Source organism: Pempheris klunzingeri, chromosome 10 (assembly GCF_042242105.1).
Source record: "Pempheris klunzingeri isolate RE-2024b chromosome 10, fPemKlu1.hap1, whole genome shotgun sequence".
Classification (NCBI taxonomy): domain Eukaryota; kingdom Metazoa; phylum Chordata; class Actinopteri; order Acropomatiformes; family Pempheridae; genus Pempheris; species Pempheris klunzingeri.
Window position 1 is genome coordinate 12,211,970 of NC_092021.1, and position 22,043 is coordinate 12,234,012.

Here is a 22,043-nt window from a genome sequence, read left to right on the forward strand (position 1 = left end):
GCTTGTTCTGTTGCCTCCAAGTGGACAAAAGGACGTCTATCTCCACACTTCTTCCTTTGTTGTGTTTTTGCCTCTAGTTTCTGTGTAATGTTTCTCTGGTAGAGTGATTATCAGCAAGTCAGCGCTGAAACTGACCCAATCCATATCTGTTAAACGGCTGTTCCATTGTGTTGCAGCGCAGCTACAGAAGAACAGTGGGGATGCCTGTCCATGCGAGACGCCCTGTAATCTCACCCGCTACGGTAAAGAGCTCTCCATGGTCAAAATCCCCAGTAAGGGCTCCGCTCGCTATCTCTCCAGGAAATACGACAAGTCGGAGGACTACATCAGGTACAACAGGAACCGTCATCAGCACTAAAGTCTCATCTGAGCGGTGATGTGGTGCTCAATAAAAAGGGCCATAAACTGTGACCCCCGTATGTGATCACTAACAGACAACCATAAATAAAAATCAATTATTTTCATATGAGCATCAACTTATATTTTGTGTTCATGTGAATAGTAAATCTTCTTGGAGTAAGAACGTCTGGTGATAGCAACTTGATTGTCAAGCACCATGAGGTCATTACAAGTATATTTGTGTAATTAAATTTCTGAAAATAATATATTTATTAAACTGCGTTAGAGTCACTCTGTCTGAAGGTCAAGCACAAAACAAAATATTTGGACAATGATAAGTCAGATGGCCGTGAAATAAAAAATATGTATATATAAATATTCTATTAAATGGATAAAATAATAAAGTACTGTAGATTGTTTCCTATGGTTTTGACCCGATGTCCTGTCTGGCTCTACCAGACTCTAACCCTCTGACTAACACTTGATCAAGATGTTTTCAGGCTGAAGTAAATTTGTGTTTGATTTCCTACAGAACAGAGAATATGTTTCAGATGACTCCTTGTCTTTCTCTCCAGCATCACTTTCGAGGCAACATTTCTACATGAATTCAAAAGAATTCTCATGTAATTAAATAAGCAATTGTGATCTTTAGAGGATAAAACCTTTCAAGTTTGTGCAGCTCTGTAGTGCCACCAAAATATCAGGAGACGTGACATCTCATATGTGGCTAATAGGTAGACTCCAGGACCATTGGGGAATAAACGTGTCTGACTTTAAACGCAAACCTGTGGCCTTTCCTGTGGTGCCACCATCAGGAAAAAGAAAACAGCATAATCATCACAACACTAACTTGGCATTTTCAAATACAAGCTTGACTTAATATTCTTTATGTGTATATTACTCAAAGATTTACAACACACTACACAAATTTCCTTTTTATAATTTCTGCTATTCTTAATGTTTTCAAAATGAACAAACTACAGAGTGTTCAGTTCATACGTCCTTATTTCAAAAATGTTACTTAGGAACATTTAGCACTGAATATAAAACCAAGCTACAAACGAATGAAATGAAATTCAGCTCCCCCTTTTTTGGAAACATTTCCTCAGAGCAATTTGAAAATGTGTTTATTTTAAATATAAGAATATTGTAGAATCAGTTTGCACAGATGATTTCATGATTGTTGTCTGTAGTTATTTTGCTCCTAAATTTTGATATTTTGCCTTGTGTCTTATGTCCTCTGTCTGCACATCTGCTGTTATTGTATCATTTCTCCCTTGTGTTTTAACCTGTCAGGATGCTTTTACTTTATTTTTGTGTTCTGTAAATAAACAAACAACAAACACAAGGTCCGCAGCGTTCAGCCCCATCTCAAGGTCTTTGCTCGGATGATGTTTGCATCAACTTAAGACTACTCAGTACAACAGTAATCTGTTGATGACTGTGAGATGTGCTTTAAAACACCAGAAAAAAAGCCATAAAGTGGACCTCGTGTTAAGAGTCATTTGTCAGACATCATTATATTGTTTGTTCCTTCCAGCACGTTAATGTTGTGAGGTGTAATGAACATCGTAACTTCTATGGACGACAAGCAGGGCTGTAACTTTTCCTCCACCTGCTCTACAGTGTGTTTTATGGCACTTTTATTGATGTTCAGATTGTAATGAACTTGTACTTCCAGTATGTTTGTACTGTAATCCCTCCCATTGCCTAATAGTCAGGGATGTGCTAGAAGGTAAGCAGAACTAAACCAAAGAGCTCATGATGCCTCAAAACACTAAACATTACCAGACTTACTAAATCCGGAGAGATCAGAGTCGTGGCGGTGGCTGAGCATGCTGTCAGCGCTCGTTCTGCTCATCTCAGTTAAACCCTGAAACACCTCATTATCTCACAATCGCTGGTGAGATCTGCGTACAGCGCTGTCGGCCTGACAATCCCATCATGGCAATTTACAGTGAGCATAAAGACGACTTGCAATGGTGCTTTTCTGAATTATGTAATGATTTGTAGCGAGTTATAAAAACAACACAAGTGTGTCCTCACTTTGTTTGACGTTCCCACTCCACTTGTTTTTTTTTTCAGAGACAACTTCCTGGTTCTAGATATCTTCTTTGAAGCTCTGAACTATGAAACAATTGAGCAAAAGAAAGCCTATGATGTTGCAGGTCTATTAGGTAAGATTCCACCTTTCCACTATCACCTTTTTCTCCCTTTTCTGAACATTTAAATAGATTTTCTGGGCGCAGAGTGGAAGCTGTTGTTATACTAGCTGCACTTGCGTCCTGTGCACAATTACCATGAGTAGCAAACAACTGCTTTGGCATTATGTCCGCTGTGCTTCTCTTTAAGTACTCTTTCATTTCAGGTGACATCGGTGGACAGATGGGCTTATTCATTGGAGCCAGCATCCTGACAATCTTAGAAATACTGGATTACATCTACGAGGTACAGTGCCTCTGCAAACCCAATCACAGCAGTAGGAACAGAACTAACTATTCAGTAATTATCTCTAATCAGCAGCTTTTGTCCCGTATTTTCATTTTCCTTAATATTGGCAGTTTATTTCTATTATTGTTGTTATTATTGTTTGCCTTTTTTGTGTTATGCGTGTTGGTGATCATCACTGTTCTTCAAAAAACGATCATTAGAAAGTCCAAGGACTGGCAATGTAAATGTTATCACTTACTATGCAAGTGAGGAGTTTTATTTGATTTCCAGGCCGAAGGAACTAATTTCCTCTCAGGTCTGAGCTGAGGATATGCTACTAACGCTGATCATGAAATGAACTCCAGTCTCAGCTGTATTTATTTAAGCATTTCTAGCCAGCTGCCTCCTGACTGCCAAACATGTATGAATAAAGCAAAAGCAGAGGGAGGGACTGTAATGCAGACATCACAGTGAATGAACTCTTCACTCTGCTGCGTCTCTTGTCCCCCTCGCTCGTCTCTGCTCTTTCACCCTCCCTGCTGCCGTGCTTTGGGTGAAACCAGGTGATCAAGCACCGGCTACAACGTCTGCTGAGGCCGCAGAAAGAGGAGAAGAAGAACAAGCAGCAGACCAGCACTGTTGCAACAGTGGGTCTAGAGGAAATGAAAGCAAAGGTAGAGCACATGCTGTTTTCTAACAAATGGCAGTTGCACTGGTTTCATACTAAGTGTACCACATTCCCTGCAGCACTGTAACTGCATTAGGACACAACAAGGGAATAATTTAGAAGGAAGCAAATTAATAATTTTCCACTTCTAATATAATGGAGAATGTATTGTGCATAATTAGCCTTAACCACTGTGCAAAGCATCCTCCCCTGGAGCTTGGATGTGTTATTGCACAACCTTATTCTGAAGTTGTTTATAGCTGAACAATAGACTTCTTGTCCTATATGTAACCACAGCTGTGTCTCAATTTCAAAAAACAGGGCTATCAATTTTAAATGAGCCAGAGAAACCCATAACGATTTATTTTGTTACCACTCAGTATTTGAATTTGATTAGGTTTGGGTGATGTGACATCGGATTTTACTATCAGTACTTTGTAGATGCAGACACCAAAGTAGTGTAGAATATGGACAGCATACCTCAGTATCTATGGGAAATGTAGGGACATTTTTGGAAACACACACACAGGACAAGATCAATATTAATCTTATTATGTACGGAGCAGAAGTAACGATGTGGACAACTTAGCTTAGCATAAAGACTGGAAGCAGGAGTAAACATCTCACATTAACACAGTGTAAAGATGATTTGTTCTTTTAAGAGATGTAACGTAAAACCTTTAACAAACACCAGCCAGGTGCAGTCAGCTAAGCTGTCACAAAATAGTTACAGCACACGACTCCCCTAAAACCATAAATCTTTGTTTTATATGTAAATTAAATATCTGAAGAGCATTTTTAAAAACTTTGACAGAGCCAGGATAACTGTCCCTTACTTCCATTCTTTATGCTAAGCTAGGCCGGCCACTTCCTAACCCCTGCTGTTGTAGAACTAGTCCTTTAATTTACAGTGTAAAAGTACTATGAGTCAGATGACCTTTAATAGAATGATCAAGTCACTAACAGTATGTCGGGGTTTTCAGTGACCCATGTTAAGAGATTAGACTGAATCAGTGTCCTGTCACTGTACATTTATCATCTCCATATCAGCACATATGACATCACACATGATCTTTCAACCATGATGTGCTCTGCCTTCAACAGGAGCCCAATGACATGACACGGAGTCACCCAGAGGGGGCGTACGCCAACACGATCCTCCCCAACCACCACCACCCACACCCTCACCACCATCACGCCGGACACCACGGGGTGTTTGAGGACTTCGCTTGCTAGAACCAACCATCGATTCCGGTCCTGGTGACACCAAAAGATAAGAGCTGTCTGTGTTGAGATCAATAACAGGGCCCTGGCGTTTCCATTGGTCCTTTGCTGTCACCAGTGAAAAGCTACAGCCAAAGTCGAACACCAAACCCGTGCTGCTAACAAAGCACTTGTACGTACAGTATGTAGGCACAAATTGGACACTGCTTTTACGTTTTTTTTTCTCTCTCTGGATGGGACCCCTCTCAACTTCGTCCAATTTCACACGAGAAGTCAGGCACTTTTATTTTCAGGAACAATTTCTGGTACATGATCACAATAAAGGAACAAGAGGAGGACTGCATGTCACCTTGATCTAGTTTATACTCCAAAAGAGGAAAAGTATGATTAATTTACTCTGCTAGCATCTCTGATTTTTTTCTGTCTGTAACCCTCCATGTATGTCTCCTCAAACTATTCCTCCTACTTCCTGGAAAACTCACTGTACCATATCGAGCCATTACACACATCATAAATTATGTCATTATTTAAAGAGATACTATTATCTATATGTTCTATATTGTATACAAGATGAGAATACTTCAGTAAGCAAAGCTTACACGTGTTACATTGGTCCAAAATATGAGGGGAGTTATGTAGACTGGACTGTATGACCTTGGCTTAGAAGATCTAGCAGCATCTTTCCACATGATACACTTTGTCTGGTTTGTGGTTAAGGTGTTAGAGAGTAGCATTGTACTTGTACATAAAGTCCAACTTTAAAATGAGAAAGTTCTAAACTTCTGTTTCAATGGTTGTTGTTTATATTCAGTTACTATATAACTTATGTAATATCAATTTTAGTTATTTATACATTTTAGAAAATACTTTTATATGACAATTGATCACAATTGTAGCAATTACTGTACACTTACAATCTGCAGATATATTAGACTGCCAAACATCAATACATTTGTCCAGTTACAAAAAAAAAAAGGACTGTATGGATTGTGGCTATTATCTCCATCATTTCCTTTTATATGTCCTGATTTCGTCACACAAATCCTTTGCATATGGACGATGTTTTCAGTTATGACATGGTTGAACTTGAATTATTCCTCTTATTTGGTTCATTTCTGCCCACCGTCTACTCTTCACTCTGGTTAGCATCATAACTTTCAGCTGACATAAGCAATAAGGAACTGAATTTAATTTTTTGCCAAGTCATCTGCTTCAGCTTTGTGGGCCTGCACCGATGTGAAAGTGTAGCAGCTATTTACAGTGTAGACCTGGCATCAGTGCGTGTGTGTGTGTGTGTGTGTGTGTGTGTGTGTGTGTGTTTGTACAGAGCAGCTGCACATGCAAACAAACACACACATATTTTGCACACATGACTGAGCACATTAGACCGATGGGACTCAGCTGAGCTGATCCATGAAAAAAAGCAAAAGTTTGAAAATCAGAATAGTTAGCCTGAAAGCTAGGAGTTTTATTGCAGCAGTGTGGTTCTTATCTAATAAATGTAGAACCAGAGCAGCTCTAAGCTCTTCAGTTCCAAAACTGTAAAGAGGAGTTTAATTTAAAACTTGCTCTGGAGGCTGAAATATTCCTATTGGTTAACTTAATCCTCAGTGGGCGGGACAAAGACACAGGAGTTTTAAAGAGCACAAGTTAGCAAAGTAAAACTGGAGACTCTTAAAGTGATTCATTCATAATCATGTTTGTCATTATTGGGGCAGGTCTCGACCTCATACACTGTAGGAACTAAACAACCTGTAGCCTCTGGCAAAACCTTTTAAGAACTCGTGACGTTCTTCTTACATTATCCTTTACAAATTCAGATGCTGCAGATATAAAAGGGAAACAGTGGCACCAACTACACTGCGTCATGTTGCTTTACTACGTAGTTTTTATGGTTGGAGAGTTAAATAAGCATTTGGAAGAAGTAGAGCAGAAGCAGATTTCCTGTGTGTCATTTCTGGATGCCAATAAACACTCAAGATTCAATACTTTATTTCTATACAGTTAACAAAGATTTTTTGTTTCGTATTGTTTGGCCTGCACAATGCAGATGCAGTAGTAAAATGGCCGTTGCTGTTGTGTTTGTTGTTGTCATTTTTATTGTGATGTGACGACACATTTGCTTAATCAATACCTGCAATTGGCATCAAATATTAGTGTCACCTGTTGCTCCAGGAGCTCATCTGCAAAGCGAGTGGTTGGAAGCAGAACCCGTGATGACGTCTACATGTTAAGTTACATCAAGATCCAATCATGGAAAATAACTTTAAAGGTTGTAACTACAGGCAATTTCTGAGACAAAACTAACTGCTGTGTCTTGACACTGTTGATTGTGTCAGTAGAAAGAGTTGCTGTAGTTTGGCTTCATAGGATATTTTATTCTGCTCTTAACTTTCTGCCTTCATCGCTGGGCTTCATCGCTGACGGCACTGACTGTACAGGAACACGTCATCTTTTGCCATTATTTGTTTAACTCGGTTTTCACCTCCATTGAAATCCATGTAAAGAAGCATTCAGGAAAGGGAATTCAGAAATGATGCCATTAACTACAACAAATTCAACACATGACTTTATTTGTGCACCATAATTTCTGGTGTTGACCCCTCGTCCTTTTATATACTGGACAAAGCTGAGCCAACAACTGTTTTGATCTTGGTGGAGATTTGGTGTTTTGAGTTGATCGTGTTTCCCTCATGGCAGGTAAACAGCTTATTCCCTGTCATGCAGTTTAGGCCTGTGGTTTGTTCATTTTGAAGCTTCAAGTTTGGCATTCTGGGCGCCACCATCTTGGTTTTGGAGCCAGAAGTGACGTTCCTCAAAGACCACCTCTGATTGGTTGGTCACAATGAAAAAGGCTGTGCTTTAAGGCGGGACTGCCTTATCTATTGAATCCCAAATGGGGCCATTTTAAGACTTAAAAGTGGTGACTGAGACCATAAACTCATTACAAATGTTTACTGAGGCACTGGTACAGTTGGACACCCACTGTAGTCGCCCTCTGCTGGCCGTTAGAAAGAATGCAGGTTTAAAGTACTTCCACATTGACTTCACTTTCAGACACAGAAGCTTCTCCATGCCGAGACCTGTTTTGCTGCAAATTATAAGCACATTGGACTTAATTTTCTAGTCTAATCCACACCTGCATAAAATCAAGCCAGTTTAAAACCCCCCAGATTAGACCGGCCTTTGACAATACACACTGATGGTGTAATTCATGACTGGGAAATATATGAAATACTTCACATCACAGGATACCATGTTTACAAATGACGACATAATTTTTCTGTTAATGTGATCGGAGCATTCTGTCGCTGCAACATCGCCATACATCACTTAAGCTCACAATGAGATTCCACAGTTCTCTGTCTGTCAAATCCCCTCCTCCCATCAAGTAATCATGGGCTATACATGGCTGTTTAATATTCATAATCATGTGTCACTTTGACATTTTCAAAAGGTTCCCAATCACAGTCTCTGATGGCATCCTGTACAGGCTATGCATAACAATCTTCTCCTCTGTCATCAATAATTGTAGCGATCCTCAGACAAGTCACACAGGGGCTGGTGTCCTGAGATGAATACAGGGCTGCATTATTATCACTGTAGAGTTTTGTTCAAATGGCGCCTGGAGTCGACGTGGAAAGGTTTTTTTCATTTTTCTTTTTTATCCTTGAGATGCTGTGTTTAGCTGCACCGGAACACAACCGGATTCATTCTGCATACAAAAGCATTTAAAAAACACAGATGAGTCGATTACAAAGACTCAATTTTACAACAGCATGCGGTGTGTGAGAGGTGCCACAGGGCTGAGCGATGGGTGGCAGACCTGCACTGTAGCAGATGGGAAAACCTCCCTGACAACATGTAGCTCACATTCCTTGAATTCCTCAGTCCTCCCCTCTGAGCTCCCCTCTTGCACAGCTCTTCGGGCCTACCTTTTTATAGCTCCATGACATTCAGCCTGTATGTGCTTATTACATTTTCCATAAAAATCAATTTGATCCGGCCAGCCTCTCATGTTAAGTCTTGAATATCTGCTGTTATGTCCTTCTTTTTCAGCTGCTTAGGTCTAAGAGGTCATCTGAGAAGAGAAAAATAAGAGTGCAGGGTGATGCGAGCAGCTGTCAGGAATTCACAGGAGTAAAAATTTCATCGCATATCTGACAGAAATGGAAATGAACGCTTACATTTTGTACATAAGTGTGATCTTGTGATTATTTCCTCTGTTAGAACACATTTTATAAATATTGAATATGGTAAATACGATAACTATTAAAGTTTAGATTGGTAAAACCAGTGCCTCCTAAATCCAGAGTCCAATTCACTTTTTAACTCCATGTTGTCAACTTTTTTACTTCTATTTTCCAGCTGTTTCAAAGCCACTTACTATGACAAAGCCATATAAAAAAAGAAGACTGAAGGCATCTCAGAGGTAAGTTTGGAGGGAAAATAGAAGTTCTTTGTAAAGAAGTTTCACCATCTAATTAAGATAAGTAATTTCTTGTGTGTTTCTGCGTGTTAAAATACCCTCCAGCAGAATCCATGGTGAACATGTTCTAGAGGACTTGAAACAACTGTGTCCCTGTGTGGGAGGAGAAAGTCCTGGGATCGAATGTAAAGCAAAGTACAAAATAATGACTTACAATTAACTCCCAGCTGCTCTGTAGTTATGTGGTTTTACAGCGTGCCTCAGGGTACTGCATATGGACCCTTGAAATAACTAAAGCTATAATTAAGGCTGCAACATTTTCCCTGTTTTTACCCGACCCAGACATAAGGAATACCTCGGGTCTGACATGGCAAGAATGTTAACTGCGCACACTGAGCACACGCTGGGAACATGAATGAGAAAACCATACATGTTTGGATTAGAAAATGTGATTCCTAAAATGATGTTCTGTAGCGCCGCTCACCTCAGCGACTGGCAGCCAGCGCTGGTCTAAGAACGGGGAAACGTGCTCTTCTGCTGACACCTAAAGGACAGACTGGATTTTGTAGCTGCAATACAAAAATTGCTATTTTCTTATCTTCAAAAAACAAAAAAAGAAAAATGACAGAGAAAACAATTATATTCAAATATTCTTTATTAGAAATTACAATAATTCACAGTTCATTGGGAATTACCGCACACAATTAAATGTGATGAGCATTTATTAAAATATATTGCTTTGGTTATTCTAGTACCCATACGCATAAAATATTGAAAATCAGGTCCAAACATCAATGGAAATTAAAAAATGAGCCTAAGTGTTTACCTGCTTTTGCTTGATCATAAGTGAAATACACACACTTTAAATTGTCTTTGTGGTCAAATGATTTTCAAAGCACAAAGTAAAATACAGTTTGTGATTCATTTTGTCACCACAAATAATAAAATGTCAATTGGTGTGTAAATAAAGCTAAAAATGCTTAAAAATAGAGTCTATAAAATATTCATACATACACAGAGAATGTCGTGAAAGCTTCTGTTAGTGCGGAAGTATTAAGAATCTGCAGAGAAACGAGAGATAAATAACTTATGGAAAAAAAATACTTAACGATGAGCGATGGCGTCCGTGTTAACAACACGGGGTGATTAATCTGCCACGCTCACTTAATTTTGAGCTGCTCACGTCTACAGAAGGCAAAGATGACGCACCACATTAACTTCATGTTGTAATCTCAGCCCTCCGTCTTTCACAGTGGTTTTTGGACGATTCAGTTTCCGATTCCGCACATTATAAGTGTCGTACTCTTCAAAGATTCAAGAACATTCATACTACGTCAGCAGGAGTGCTGTCACCGTCAAAGACTGCTCTCATCAAGAAAGAGATGCGTTATAAAATGAAAGCAAACAGTCAGAAAGAACTGACCTCAACTATCTGTGTTCACGTGGCAGAATATACAGCAAACACTGCTGAGGACCACCACTGTGGATGTAGCCTTTCCAACATATACTTTAATCCAATTCAAGTTAAATAACAAGGACTTGTCTTAATTTGGTGTATTTCAAAGTAAATTTGATGATGAAAAGTGTCTCTAGTGTCAGCAAAATACATTAAAGGTCTTGTCAGAACAAATTACAGTGTATTCACCAAACATTGAACAGGAAGCAGGAGTCTGACTTAACGTAATGTCACGAACAGCATTGTGATATTTACACTGCCGTACTTGCAGCAAATTAAATTAAAAGTCCTGCCCTCCACCGGACACCTGTCCAGTTGTGTTTTCTGTAATATTGCACATTATAATACACTAATAACTTTCTGGTGTCCAGTACCGCTGCCTCCACCGCCACCCACTAATGGAGAAAAGGCCTCCCATTGGACTGTGCTGCGGTTGGGAGAAAGCAAATGGAGGACAATGACATCATTCAATAACTTACAAAATCTTTAACAATGCCGTCCCAAACACTTTGGAACAATTAAATATCTTATTCAAGACCCCTGTACTTGTTGACATGGAAAAATGTTTCATACATTCTTAATTTCAATCATTTCTAAACTAATTAAATTCTGTTTTAAAGTACCACTTACTTCAATGAGGGCTCTTGGGGGAAAAAAATGACACACCTGGGCGATCACTTCATTTACTGAGGTGATCTTTCCTCCCATTGTACATAATTCTCCTTTGCCTCCTGCATGCAAATGTTCTTGCCACATCAACAATTCTGCTCAAATACACACCACTGACCTACTGGAGTACATTAATCTTCATCTATGACCTCTCAAGACCAACGTAAGATACTTTCTAGAAACTTCTTTACTGCTTTGAGGCACACTGACAACCTGTGGATGGTTGGGGCCGTGATTTCCAAGTCACCTTTAAAAGATTTAAGGTTAACTGACAATCCATTGAATTGTCCCAGCTATGTAACAGGTTTTATCAACAGATAAAGATAATATCTCCCAGCCCTTCAAAGCTATAATTTCATGTCGTAACAATACCAATAATTACCTGAAGGGGTAAACTGCACAACTGTGTAACATAAAGATCATTTCCAAACAGTCAACATATGAAAAGTCAGTGTCAAGGCACATACACAAAAATTTGCTTTTGTAACTACTAAAATCAGTAGATATGAAAAGCTCAATGTTTTAATGCCCTCATGTGAAAGGGCACACAACCCGTGGTCCATTATACTCATGTATATCTACACATAGCTATACATTGAAGCTCCATTAAACAATATCTTTGATATTAACATTAAATCAAATAACATTATAAATGTGAGAGCGTTGCTGCTAGTTTTTCCGATTCCACTGAAAAGCAACAAATCACTGCAACTTCATGCCAACTTTTGGTTAAACTGATTCAAACCTCCTGAACAAAACTATAAGCCGCTGAACCCTGCACATCATCTGAAATAAGTCTACAGTGTGTTACCTCTCCAACACAAAAGAAAAGAAGGTATTTTCAAGGAGATAATGGACCAAACAGGATATAATCCCAATGACAACACTAGTGACAATCCTAGTGGCATCACTAGACACCGAGAGATAAAGACTTCAATTATCTATGCAGCCCTCTATCCACTGGATGTGTAGAGAATACCTTTAACATAACCACTGGATGAACCAGCCCTACATCAAGTCTATTCTAGTGTGAGTTTTGGCCACCTAGTGGTCAGAAATTGCTCGACGCAGCTTTCAGAATCGTCAGAGAAGCAAAAACATTTGGTTCTAGCAACTCATCTGTATGGACAAGTACTGTAAACATTTAAGAAAAGGTTTCATTAGGTATGTACTGCATTCATTTTTCCAGACTAGCTAAAAACAAACCGAATAACCCTTGATGCACACTGAAAGACATGTTTTGGGTTTGGGGTAAAGTTAAGAGTTAACTTACGGGTGGTACTAAGTGTGTTGTTCCTGTTCAACCCAAATTCTAGCTTGCATAAAGACGCTATTACAACAGATACAAAGCTTTAAACGTTGATTTAAACACTTGCAGGAGCAGAATTTCGCTGTCGTTTTCATGTGCTGTTTCCTTGTTCTTGCTCAGACAGCAGCATGGCGAGCTGGGTGCGAGAACCAAGGCCTTCCAAGTTGCTCTGAACGCATCTATGATAGATGTCTTCACTAAGTCGCGGGTTGCAGGCTTGGTAGCGATACTGCTGGTGCAATGCTGGCTCCACTGCCCTGAATACGTGAAGACCTGAATACTTCACGAACATTTCGTAGATGTCCAGGGTCTCTAGGATCTCCTCGTTCTCTTGAACGTCGGCCACCATACGTGTGCGTGTCGCCATGTAGTCCGAATTGTAAAAACATGCTTCTTCAAATGAAGTGCGGTCAAAACGGCCTGCATCCTTGACCAGATCAACTGTGACCGGATGCTCCTGGTTGTGATAGGCCACATCGGGGTTGTAGTCCTGGAAATGGATGGGGAAGAACACCTGCCAGTTGTTTATTGAATTCATGCGGCAGCGGTTCAGAAATTCTGAATTCACGCGTGTGTTGGCGTTAGCCAAGAAGAACAGCGTGTCAACTGGATGCTTCTTCGAGATGATATCCATAAATTTGATCTGGGATGGCGTTTCAGTCTTGACACTTATCCATGGGATTTTTACTGTGGGGTATTTTCGTTCATAAGCATTTATCTGAGTCTTCACGCTGGCAAATATATCATTCTGGTTAACTTGCTGTGCCTCCACTGGGTCATAAATGAACAAGAATGTTAGGATGGCATTTTCGCTGGTCTCAAAAGCATTTGAGGCAAAGACCTCCAGGAAATGGTCAACATAGCTCCGGTCCTGCAGAGTAAGAGGGATAATGATGTGAACCCTTGTAGCTTCAGTCACATAGGGCATGGGAATGATCTCAATTCGGCTCAAAGGTCGTACAAGATGAACCCGCTTGGTGATGGAACGACTGTGACCTTTTTGGTTAACAACCTCCAGCTGAAGGTCCAAGGTGTACTCCATGCCCCTGATGGGGTCAAAGCGCCTGTAGCCGTTAATCAGCTGCTGCTTCTTGAGGTGCAGGACAGGCTTGTACTTCTTGTTCAGCTCTCCCATGGCTATGTCAATGACATCAGCCACATCCACGCTATCAATGCCACGCAGTTCACACTTTGGAGAGCCATCGATGCACGAATAAATCTCCTCCTCTGTAAAATATTCCCACTTCAGAACTTCAAACCGAGACTTTGGCTCAAAAGGTGGATTGATTCCCACAGGCCACTGAGCGCTTCGGTTGCCCTCAAAAGCAACCACACTCACATTCTTTATTTCAGCCTGTGGAAACACAAGAGGTGTTAAGATCGAATTCGAGTTGCCGACATGTCGACATGTTGCCGACATGCCATTTACACAACTAATACTACACTAAAATTGTGGTATTATGAACGTACAATAGAGGTACGTTAAGAGAAGCCAGGTTTTATTTTTTTACTGAACCACGGGGCATCTTTGACACTTGAAAATCAGTTTACCTGCAGTTTAGCAATCTCATCGTAAGTCTTCTGGAGTTCAATCTCAGTGAAGTATCTGTGCAGCCGGTACATGTGTTCAGGGTCGGACACTGGATGGACGGTCAGTGCTTTCTTGAAGTCTTCACTCTGCTCCTTACTGGGGTCAGAGTTTTTCCCCAACTCATAATGGTGATACTGAAGCCCCTGTGGAGAGAGAGAGAGGGTTGAGAGGGTGAAAGGTTTTTTCATGAGGCATCTTACATTTCTAATTTTTCTACACATATGCAAAAGATACAAAACTTATATATACATAAAGGAAAAAAACCTTTTTCTTTATTTAAAAAGATGGGAAAGACAGAGAGAAAAAGGAAAAATGACAAAATATAAGACTGAACACACTAGCAGCCATCAATAAGTGCACAGCAAGTAATTACATAAAATTAAAATGACTAGTAATTGGCGGACAAAGATAATGCATATGGACAACATTGCGGAAATAAAAACAAACCTTTAATGGCTTTGTTAAATTATGCAGATGCAATGTTTAAAATATAAAATGGAGGAGGCCTGAATTTGTTGTTAATTTTAGTGGAATAATTGTGGAATTGATGGTAGGAATAGGATTCATGAAAATAGGAGGGAACGGTCCTGTTCAAAGAGCTGTATAAAAACAAAGCGATCTGTAGTTTGTTGACTTGATAAACACAGTTTAGTGGGATGAGTACGCACCCAGACTGAATACACTTTATCTATAATAGTACTACTAATCTTTATATACAAGTACTGGTCATCATTTGCGGGCTGAATACAAAAAGTAACACAACATAGTTTCTTAATACTGACAGATAATTTGTTACAGTTAAACCAAGCACGTATCTTCATGAGCTCTTGTTTTAATACTTAAGCTATTATGTCAACATCTTTATGTGAAATAAAGCAGCTACATGATCAGCGGTTAATACATAGAAACATTACATAAATGTTTAATATAAATTAAAAATAATGATGGCCCAAGGACCAATCCTTGAGGTACACAATAAGTGATATAAGAAAAAATCTAAATAATATTATTGTAGGGGAAACTGTTTTCCATCTTTAATGTAAGTTAATTACCAGAGCAACACAGATTTTTGTAGTCCGAGATGGGAAAGTTTATGAAGAGGAATGGGATGGCTTACAGTAAGGACAGCCTTAGACGAGTCTAACAAGACTCCAATGGTGCCTTCTTCTCTATCTCTACCTTTACAGATTTCATTAAGATAAGAGACAGACATAGAAGTACAGTGGTTCTTTCTAAACTCATATTGATGTGTATATAAAATATTATACCAACCCAGGTGATTCGATAAACAAGTTTTTCCAACACTTTTCCCTTACAGGTAAAATTTAAATCAGTCTGTAATGATTTTCATTTCATGAGGGACAACACCTTTCCCAGAGAAAGATTGAGAGTGAGATCTAAAGGCTTTAGCATTAGATCCTGAGCTGATTTAGACAGACTACCACGGAAATTGTCAAAACCAGGAGATGAATTATTTAGATTGTATGAGGCCATGCGGACCTCCGCTTACAAAGGAGTTTTCATTAACTTTAAAGGATTTTTTTAAATTTTTTTTTTTTTAAAGGAAGTTATTGAATTTATAGGCAATTTCTCAAGGCTCACTTATGAGACTATAATCTGTCTTGATAGTCTCATTTGTCTTTGGTAACAATAAAGTTAATGGTTTGCCAAAGATAAGCCATATTAGTTTTGGTATTAAAGTAGTTTTCTTTGTTTTTTGGATAACATGATTTAATTTGTTTCTGTAATTGGTAATGGAGTAAGACTCTGTAGGTATGTTTTATTCAGTCTATGTTCAGTTTTTACCGAAGTCATTATAGCAGAAGTTATCCAGGGATTAGCTGATCTACAGTGAGATTTAGTAGAAATAAGAGTAAGGAGAAAAGCTTTCTTGTAACATCAAGAGGTAATGCCAGAAAACAAGGTGCAAGCCCTTTGAGGATCATCAGATTATCATCAGATATCTGTCCATCTGTTTACATTTATTTTCTTAGGATGCTGCAAAAAAAAAAAACAGACAATGATCGACATCCATGGACAAGACTCCAGATTTCTAAGTTGTATTAAGAACATTAGTAACAAAATTATAGATCAGTGCAGCTGGTCTTTCAGTCAAAAGACGTCAAATAAAGGATGAGAGAATAAAGAAATCTGTGGCCAGATTATTATTCTTAGAGTTGATAACATTGATATCAAAATCACCCATTAAATAACAGCATTTCTGTTCTGTGGAAACAAGATGAAGAATATACGATAGATCACTGACTAATTCTGACACATTAGAATTTGTTGGTCGATGGATACACTGCGAATGTTGTCACAAAGAAAGGAAATGTCACAATTTTTGGCCAATAGATTGATGGATTGATCTTCTTAATTGAGATTTCAAAGGTGTTTTGGTTTGAGCATGACAGAAACATGCCTAATGTCACTGTGCTACTTCCATTCAAACAAACATTACAAGCTATCTAGGCAGCATTTTAGGCTCCAGTCCACAAACAGCAAACAGGCTGGTTTCAACCATTATAGCACACTGAGGGGAAGGCGGAGATTCATTTTGTATGAATAGAAACTTCCTGTAAGTTTCTGTCATTTCCGGGATAAAATTAGTTGTGGGTATATGAAGTTGAAGAGATTCTTTATTTTAATTAACTCTGCTGCTTTTTTATTTTAATATATTGACTCACTGAGGCACCAGGTTAAAAAGCAACAGTTAAGAATTTAAAGGTGAACCTAATGGTGGCGACACCGGCACCAGAATCCTACTTATAGACACAGTCAATTAAGCTGAAAACAGAGTAGCCACCTAAGGAGCTTGAGTGATTAAAAAAAGTGAATCCAATCTGATCAAGCTATTAAAAGAACAAAGAATGGAGACGCTGCTTAACCGAGCAGCGAGGTGACTCTGTTGCAAATGTTTGCCAACAGCTCACAGCCTGTAGTGGCACACTTAACGAAGCATTGTCCGTGCCTAATTGTCATCAATGTTCTCTCTTAACAGATAAATTGATGTCTGGCTCTGTGTTAAAGCTGAATTCTTCACCCATACCGTGCCTTTCGGCTTTCCCCCTGCTTCTCTCCCTTATCTAGGGGGCTCTGCTGGAGCTCTTCTAGCTCAGGGCGCTTTAGTTATCCATGCAACTCACTCTCAACTGTGGAACAAGATGGTTTCCTGCACTGGGTCATTGCCAAGGAGAAGAAAATGGCAGCAAAAGACAGTGGAATAAGTGAAGTATACAGAATACTGGCATACATGGGATATTGTAAGGACACATTTACACTGTTAAATTCCTAACCGTGCATTTTAATATGTTTAGAAAGACCACAAACTTTGGCATGGATGAAGCAAAGTGTGCTGAACGCAACAAACAATCGCCTGGAAGGGCACTGGGGCAGATCAAGGCTCCACAGAGCTTGTTTGACCTTAAATGCTAATGACATTACAGGAGCAAAGCATGTTGACCCACAGGGGATTTTCACACCATTGAACCTAAGCAAGGCTGCACTCAGCTGTGCTCTGCCTGCCTGTTTACCTATTCCACGTTGCTGCCAGAGCTGTGGAGGAGGAAAAAAATGAAAGGCTAAAGGGTATTAGCAATCTACTCTGTAATATAAATACCACCTCTGCCTGTGCTAGCATGGTAATTACAGTTTTATATAGCTGTCTGTCAGTTTTAAGTGCTGTCCCAGAGGCGAAGCATGATTTCTGCAGTGACAGTTTTGTTTTTGTGTCGAGGTGAGCCCCTGCTGTAACCTGTCTCACAACTGTTCTGAATGTCAGTCTTGGAACATTTTTCCCCCTGTGGCTCCTCATTCATTTTAACAATGAGCTCCCTCATTCTGGTCCCTTCAAACATCAAACATTGAGAAGCCGCCAACCTGTTTTATAGATTTAAAAAGTTTACTTATTATTGAAAAGAGAGATTTATGGTGTTCAATAAGTACACTGGTGACCGTGTGCCCCGTCTAGGATCAACCTACCTCATATTCACTGACGCAGTTTGTGTTTGTGTAATCGATGATGCATCTTCCGAGCCACTCGTCAGGCCGTGCGCTCAGGATGTCGTTCCTACAGTTTTCCAGGAACGGCTGGAGCCGGAGGAGCAAGGTACGCGACAGGAGGTACCCAAACCCTCCGTAGCAGTACTTCCCCTCCATCTCGCCACCTATGAACTCCTCAGGACTGCCAATGTAAAGCTCTCGGTCCATACTCAGGTGATCCACCAGGGATTTGATCCTGTCAGCTTCTGTGTAGGTGTCATCTTGGACAAAGAAAAACCAGTCGTACTCATTGATGTAATGGTCTAAGATGTATTTGATATTCTGAAACATGTTCCATATCAGTCTCTCATCTCCATGAGAGACAACGAACATGCCGTGAGGGACTTTGCGGTTGCGCATGCCGGTGAAGAAGATCACGGTGTCCAGGTGATGGCTAACGGTGCGATTAACAGCCACGCCCAGCGTGTTTATGGTGTTCTTGGAGGTCAGGACCCCGACGAACAGACGCTCTCGCATCCCCAACTCTGTGCTTATGTATTTAGCCCTGAAAAAGACACCAGACAGATACTGAATCAACACTGCTTTGATGAATGAAAACACACTGGGAGAAATTCTCTAACTTACTGTCATGACATCATTTGACCATTTTGTTTCTAGAACTTCCATGTTTAGTTTATTAATGGACCCTGAAAGGAGGGTGAATAATAATGACTGAAAACAGTAGCTGAGAGAAGTTTCGATCAGTTTGGATCCAGATTAAATCTGTGACTCTGTTGCACCAAATTTCGTGGAAATTCTGGATGTCGAAAGACAAACAAAACTCAGACTAACAAGAAAAACCACAAGCTGTTTGGAAAACCACACACATGAGAACCTGAACTGTGATTCATCACTGCGACCATGACCTAACCTGTCGTTTATGTCTGTTATACTGTGCATGGCATCGATTATGACTCTTATTAGAGCTGCAACCAATTGTGGACAAACTCATGGAACCTCCTTTTGCTCTTTTAAGCTAAAATGCAAACATTTGCTGGTTAGTGCATCACAAATGCTACTTTAGTCTGACAGAAAGTTATAGGTAAAAACAAAATGTGGATTTTGGGTGTTTGGTCACTCAGAACAAGCCCCAAACACGTCACTTTGGATTGTCTGTGATTTTCCACTACTTTTTAAACTTTCCATGAACTAAACAACAACACTGCAACAATCAGCATTAATCAATAATGAGCATAATAATTAGTTGCAGCTCTTCCACTTAATGAACAAACCACTGGATTACAAGTTGCCTGAGCGACCTGGATGTTTACACGCTCACAGCTCTGAGCCTTTTTCCACTGAATTCTTTCTTTCTCAGAATTGCGATGCAGTGCAGCCACTTTGGGTGTGAAGGCTGACATTCACACAAGGTCTCCATCCAGGAAATGTTTACAAAGAAAATGTGGGGCAGAAATACTCCATCTGAGCAGTATGGTGGGTGGAGAGCAGCAGAGGAAGCAGAGCTGTGGACTTTACAGTTCATCAGCCTCTGTGTGACAAATAACATCAGGGAGAAATAGTTGTGTCTGCCTTTAGATTGTGTTTTATTGGTCTTCATCATGATGTTGTTGTATAATCTCAGCCCCACATGACAACCACCAACACCTGCCCGCCCAGCATGATGTGGACCAAGCAGCCCATCAACCTCTCACAGAGGGAGATCTACACTGAGGCCTGCTCTGCTGTGGCCAATAAAGATGTGGTTTTTACTAAACACAGGCATTAGTCACCATTAGTCACCATTAGTTAGCAGCAGCCCTCTCACACACTGAGGCAGAGGGACCGGCCCTGTAAAGCTCACCTGAAAACTTTCTTCGGGGCACTCTGCTGGACTTGTTTGTAAGGGACTATTCTTGGCTCAAAGTCCTCCTCGGACTCCACATCGTTGACGGTGGAAATGGAGTTGGGCTTTCGGGCGCCTTTCAGCAGTCCGTCCTGTCCCACGGTCACATCCTCGCCCTCCTTACCGTCCAGGTAGCACGCTTCCTCCGTCCAGTTCACGCTCAGTAAACTCAGCGTGAACCCTAAAGAAATACCGATTACCACCGGGCCGACCGACCGCAGGACGGAAATAAACGCTGGAAATCTCATCTTGCGGGTCGGCTGCCGAGTCAGTCAGCCCCGCTCCGCGCTCACTAACAGGCCTGTGGTCCGGGACAGGTCAGCGACACATCCAAGAGGCCGCGCAGACACTCAACTTCACGGAAAAGATGAAGTTAAATTTACGCCGGATCGTTACGTGTCAGTATAGCAGCTACCTGGCTCCTCCCCGGCGGCCACACCGTAGCATCAGAGGAGGGTCTACTTCCAGACCGTGTGCTGCTGCGCAGGGCGGAGGGATACACTCCAGGACGGACTGGGAAATGTGGACTGGAGCAGGACCGCAGTGCCTCTGAGTGTCTTCACCTGTCCCCATCCGCACTGTCATGTCTACCGGACTGTGATGGGTCAGGTCTCCATCATCTGCTCTCTTTTATTTGGACTAAAGCTGAAATCACAAACAGCTGTTGGCCTTTGCAGACTCTAACATAAAGCTGACAATAAATACACTGCATCAGAATAAAAGTTATTAAAGCATCAAATTAGTGAGCGAACAATGTTACTTTACTCAATAGTTCCTCTTCCACTACTTCTAGTAAACTACTCTTTACTCCACTGCTTTTATTTGAAAGCTCCACTTTGACCAACTACTAGTATTATTCTAGTTACACATTCATGCATCAGTAATAATCACTTAAAAATAAAAGTAACACTCTGAGTGATTTTACTTTGGATACTTAAATCACTTTTTCTTAAATGTTTGAAGTAATATTTTCAGTGCAGGACTTTTACTTGTGAACAGAGTATTTTGTTTTGCTGCTAATGTAAATGACATGAGTACTTCCTCCGCCACAGTGGGGCTGACGTGTGTGCACCTTCATGGCTTTCTGGATGAACACCTTCATCAGCAGAGTGACTCCACAAAGGTGCACGTCCACTCACTGACAGTGACACTTCTTATCATCCTGCACTCATATATAAACACATGTTCTGTTCTATTTTATTCTAACATGTACGCACTGAGTATAATTATATTATATAGACTGTATAATATGTGTACTGAGTACCTTTGGAACAAACATTTCTCTCTGGATTAACTTGTTTTATAGAAAGCAATGGTGTTAATAATACAGACATCTCGTGTATGCTCACAAGGCGCACGTCCATTCTGTCTGTTCAAATACATTTTGTATGATTGTATGATTTCAGTGCATGTATAATTTAAGGTATCAAAGTTTTTTTTCAGGTCCCTTGTTTTGCTCTTGTTGGCAGTCAGGTCTGCTTTGAGCTGGAAGAGAGGAGATGGTAAAAACAATTTGGGCTTGTGAAACAGCTTGGATGTAATCACAAATCTTACAACCCTGTAAGATTAAAATCTTACAAGTTTTTTTTTCCCTACCCATACCTCATTACTTTTTCAAGGATTCATCTAAGTAAGCACAGTGGTGCATTGACTTTTACCTCAACCAAACTTCTGAAAAAGCATCTTTATTGATAGTAATCCATCTGCGTCTGTCTGCAGCTGCTTCATGAGTGTGTCGGTGATGATGAGCTCAGCTCTCGGCTCGTCCACCTGGTTCTGCCTCTTCTCTATCTGGCCTCTGTGTTCCTCGCCCAGATGTCAGGGGCGCTGTGCTTTGTACTCTGCTCAGATAATACTTCAGCTGCAACTTTTTGAGCCCTCACCAGAAACCCGCCGCCCCCGATCTCACCCATCACACTCAGACCTCCATCACCCCCCTGAGCCCCTGACCCATGCGGCCTGGGCAGCAGCATCAGCAGCAGAATAAAAAACTCTGTTTGTTCACTTACAGGTCTGCAGAGTAGTACAGGTACAACGTTGGGGTG

At 40.5% G+C, this 22,043-nt stretch overlaps 2 protein-coding genes across 2 annotated transcripts in view; one reads left to right on the forward strand and one right to left on the reverse strand.

The window, feature by feature from the left end:
• Window positions 1-4,672, forward strand: part of LOC139208443 (acid-sensing ion channel 4-A) — a 72,311-nt gene extending 67,639 nt beyond the window's left edge. The window contains exons 6-10 of the mRNA XM_070838129.1: window positions 177-330; window positions 2,425-2,516; window positions 2,708-2,787; window positions 3,333-3,443; window positions 4,541-4,672. Of these exons, the coding sequence (XP_070694230.1) occupies window positions 177-330; window positions 2,425-2,516; window positions 2,708-2,787; window positions 3,333-3,443; window positions 4,541-4,672 (569 nt within the window). The remainder of the gene's footprint in view (window positions 1-176; window positions 331-2,424; window positions 2,517-2,707; window positions 2,788-3,332; window positions 3,444-4,540) is intronic.
• Window positions 4,673-12,512: 7,840 nt separating this feature from the next.
• On the reverse strand, window positions 12,513-20,246 carry LOC139208724 (chondroitin sulfate synthase 2-like). The gene is made up of 4 exons (XM_070838454.1): window positions 19,957-20,246; window positions 18,096-18,660; window positions 14,075-14,257; window positions 12,513-13,877 (listed from the first exon to the last, which is right to left on the reverse strand). The coding sequence occupies exons 1-4, from the start codon at window positions 20,244-20,246 to the stop codon at window positions 12,615-12,617; spliced, it is 2,301 nt and encodes a 766-aa protein (XP_070694555.1). The 3' UTR covers window positions 12,513-12,614.
• Window positions 20,247-22,043: the final 1,797 nt, after the last annotated feature.

Excerpts from the sequence above, each read along its gene's own strand:
- LOC139208724 (XM_070838454.1), bottom strand. The coding sequence starts at position 20,246 with ATGAGATTTCCAGCGTTTATTTCCGTCCTGCGGTCGGTCGGCCCGGTG. Across the intron at positions 14,258-18,095 it reads ACTGCGTCAGTGAATATGAG|GGGCTTCAGTATCACCATTA; the intron begins GTAGGTTGATCC and ends CTCTCTCCACAG. Across the intron at positions 13,878-14,074 it reads ATGAGATTGCTAAACTGCAG|GCTGAAATAAAGAATGTGAG; the intron begins GTAAACTGATTT and ends GTGTTTCCACAG.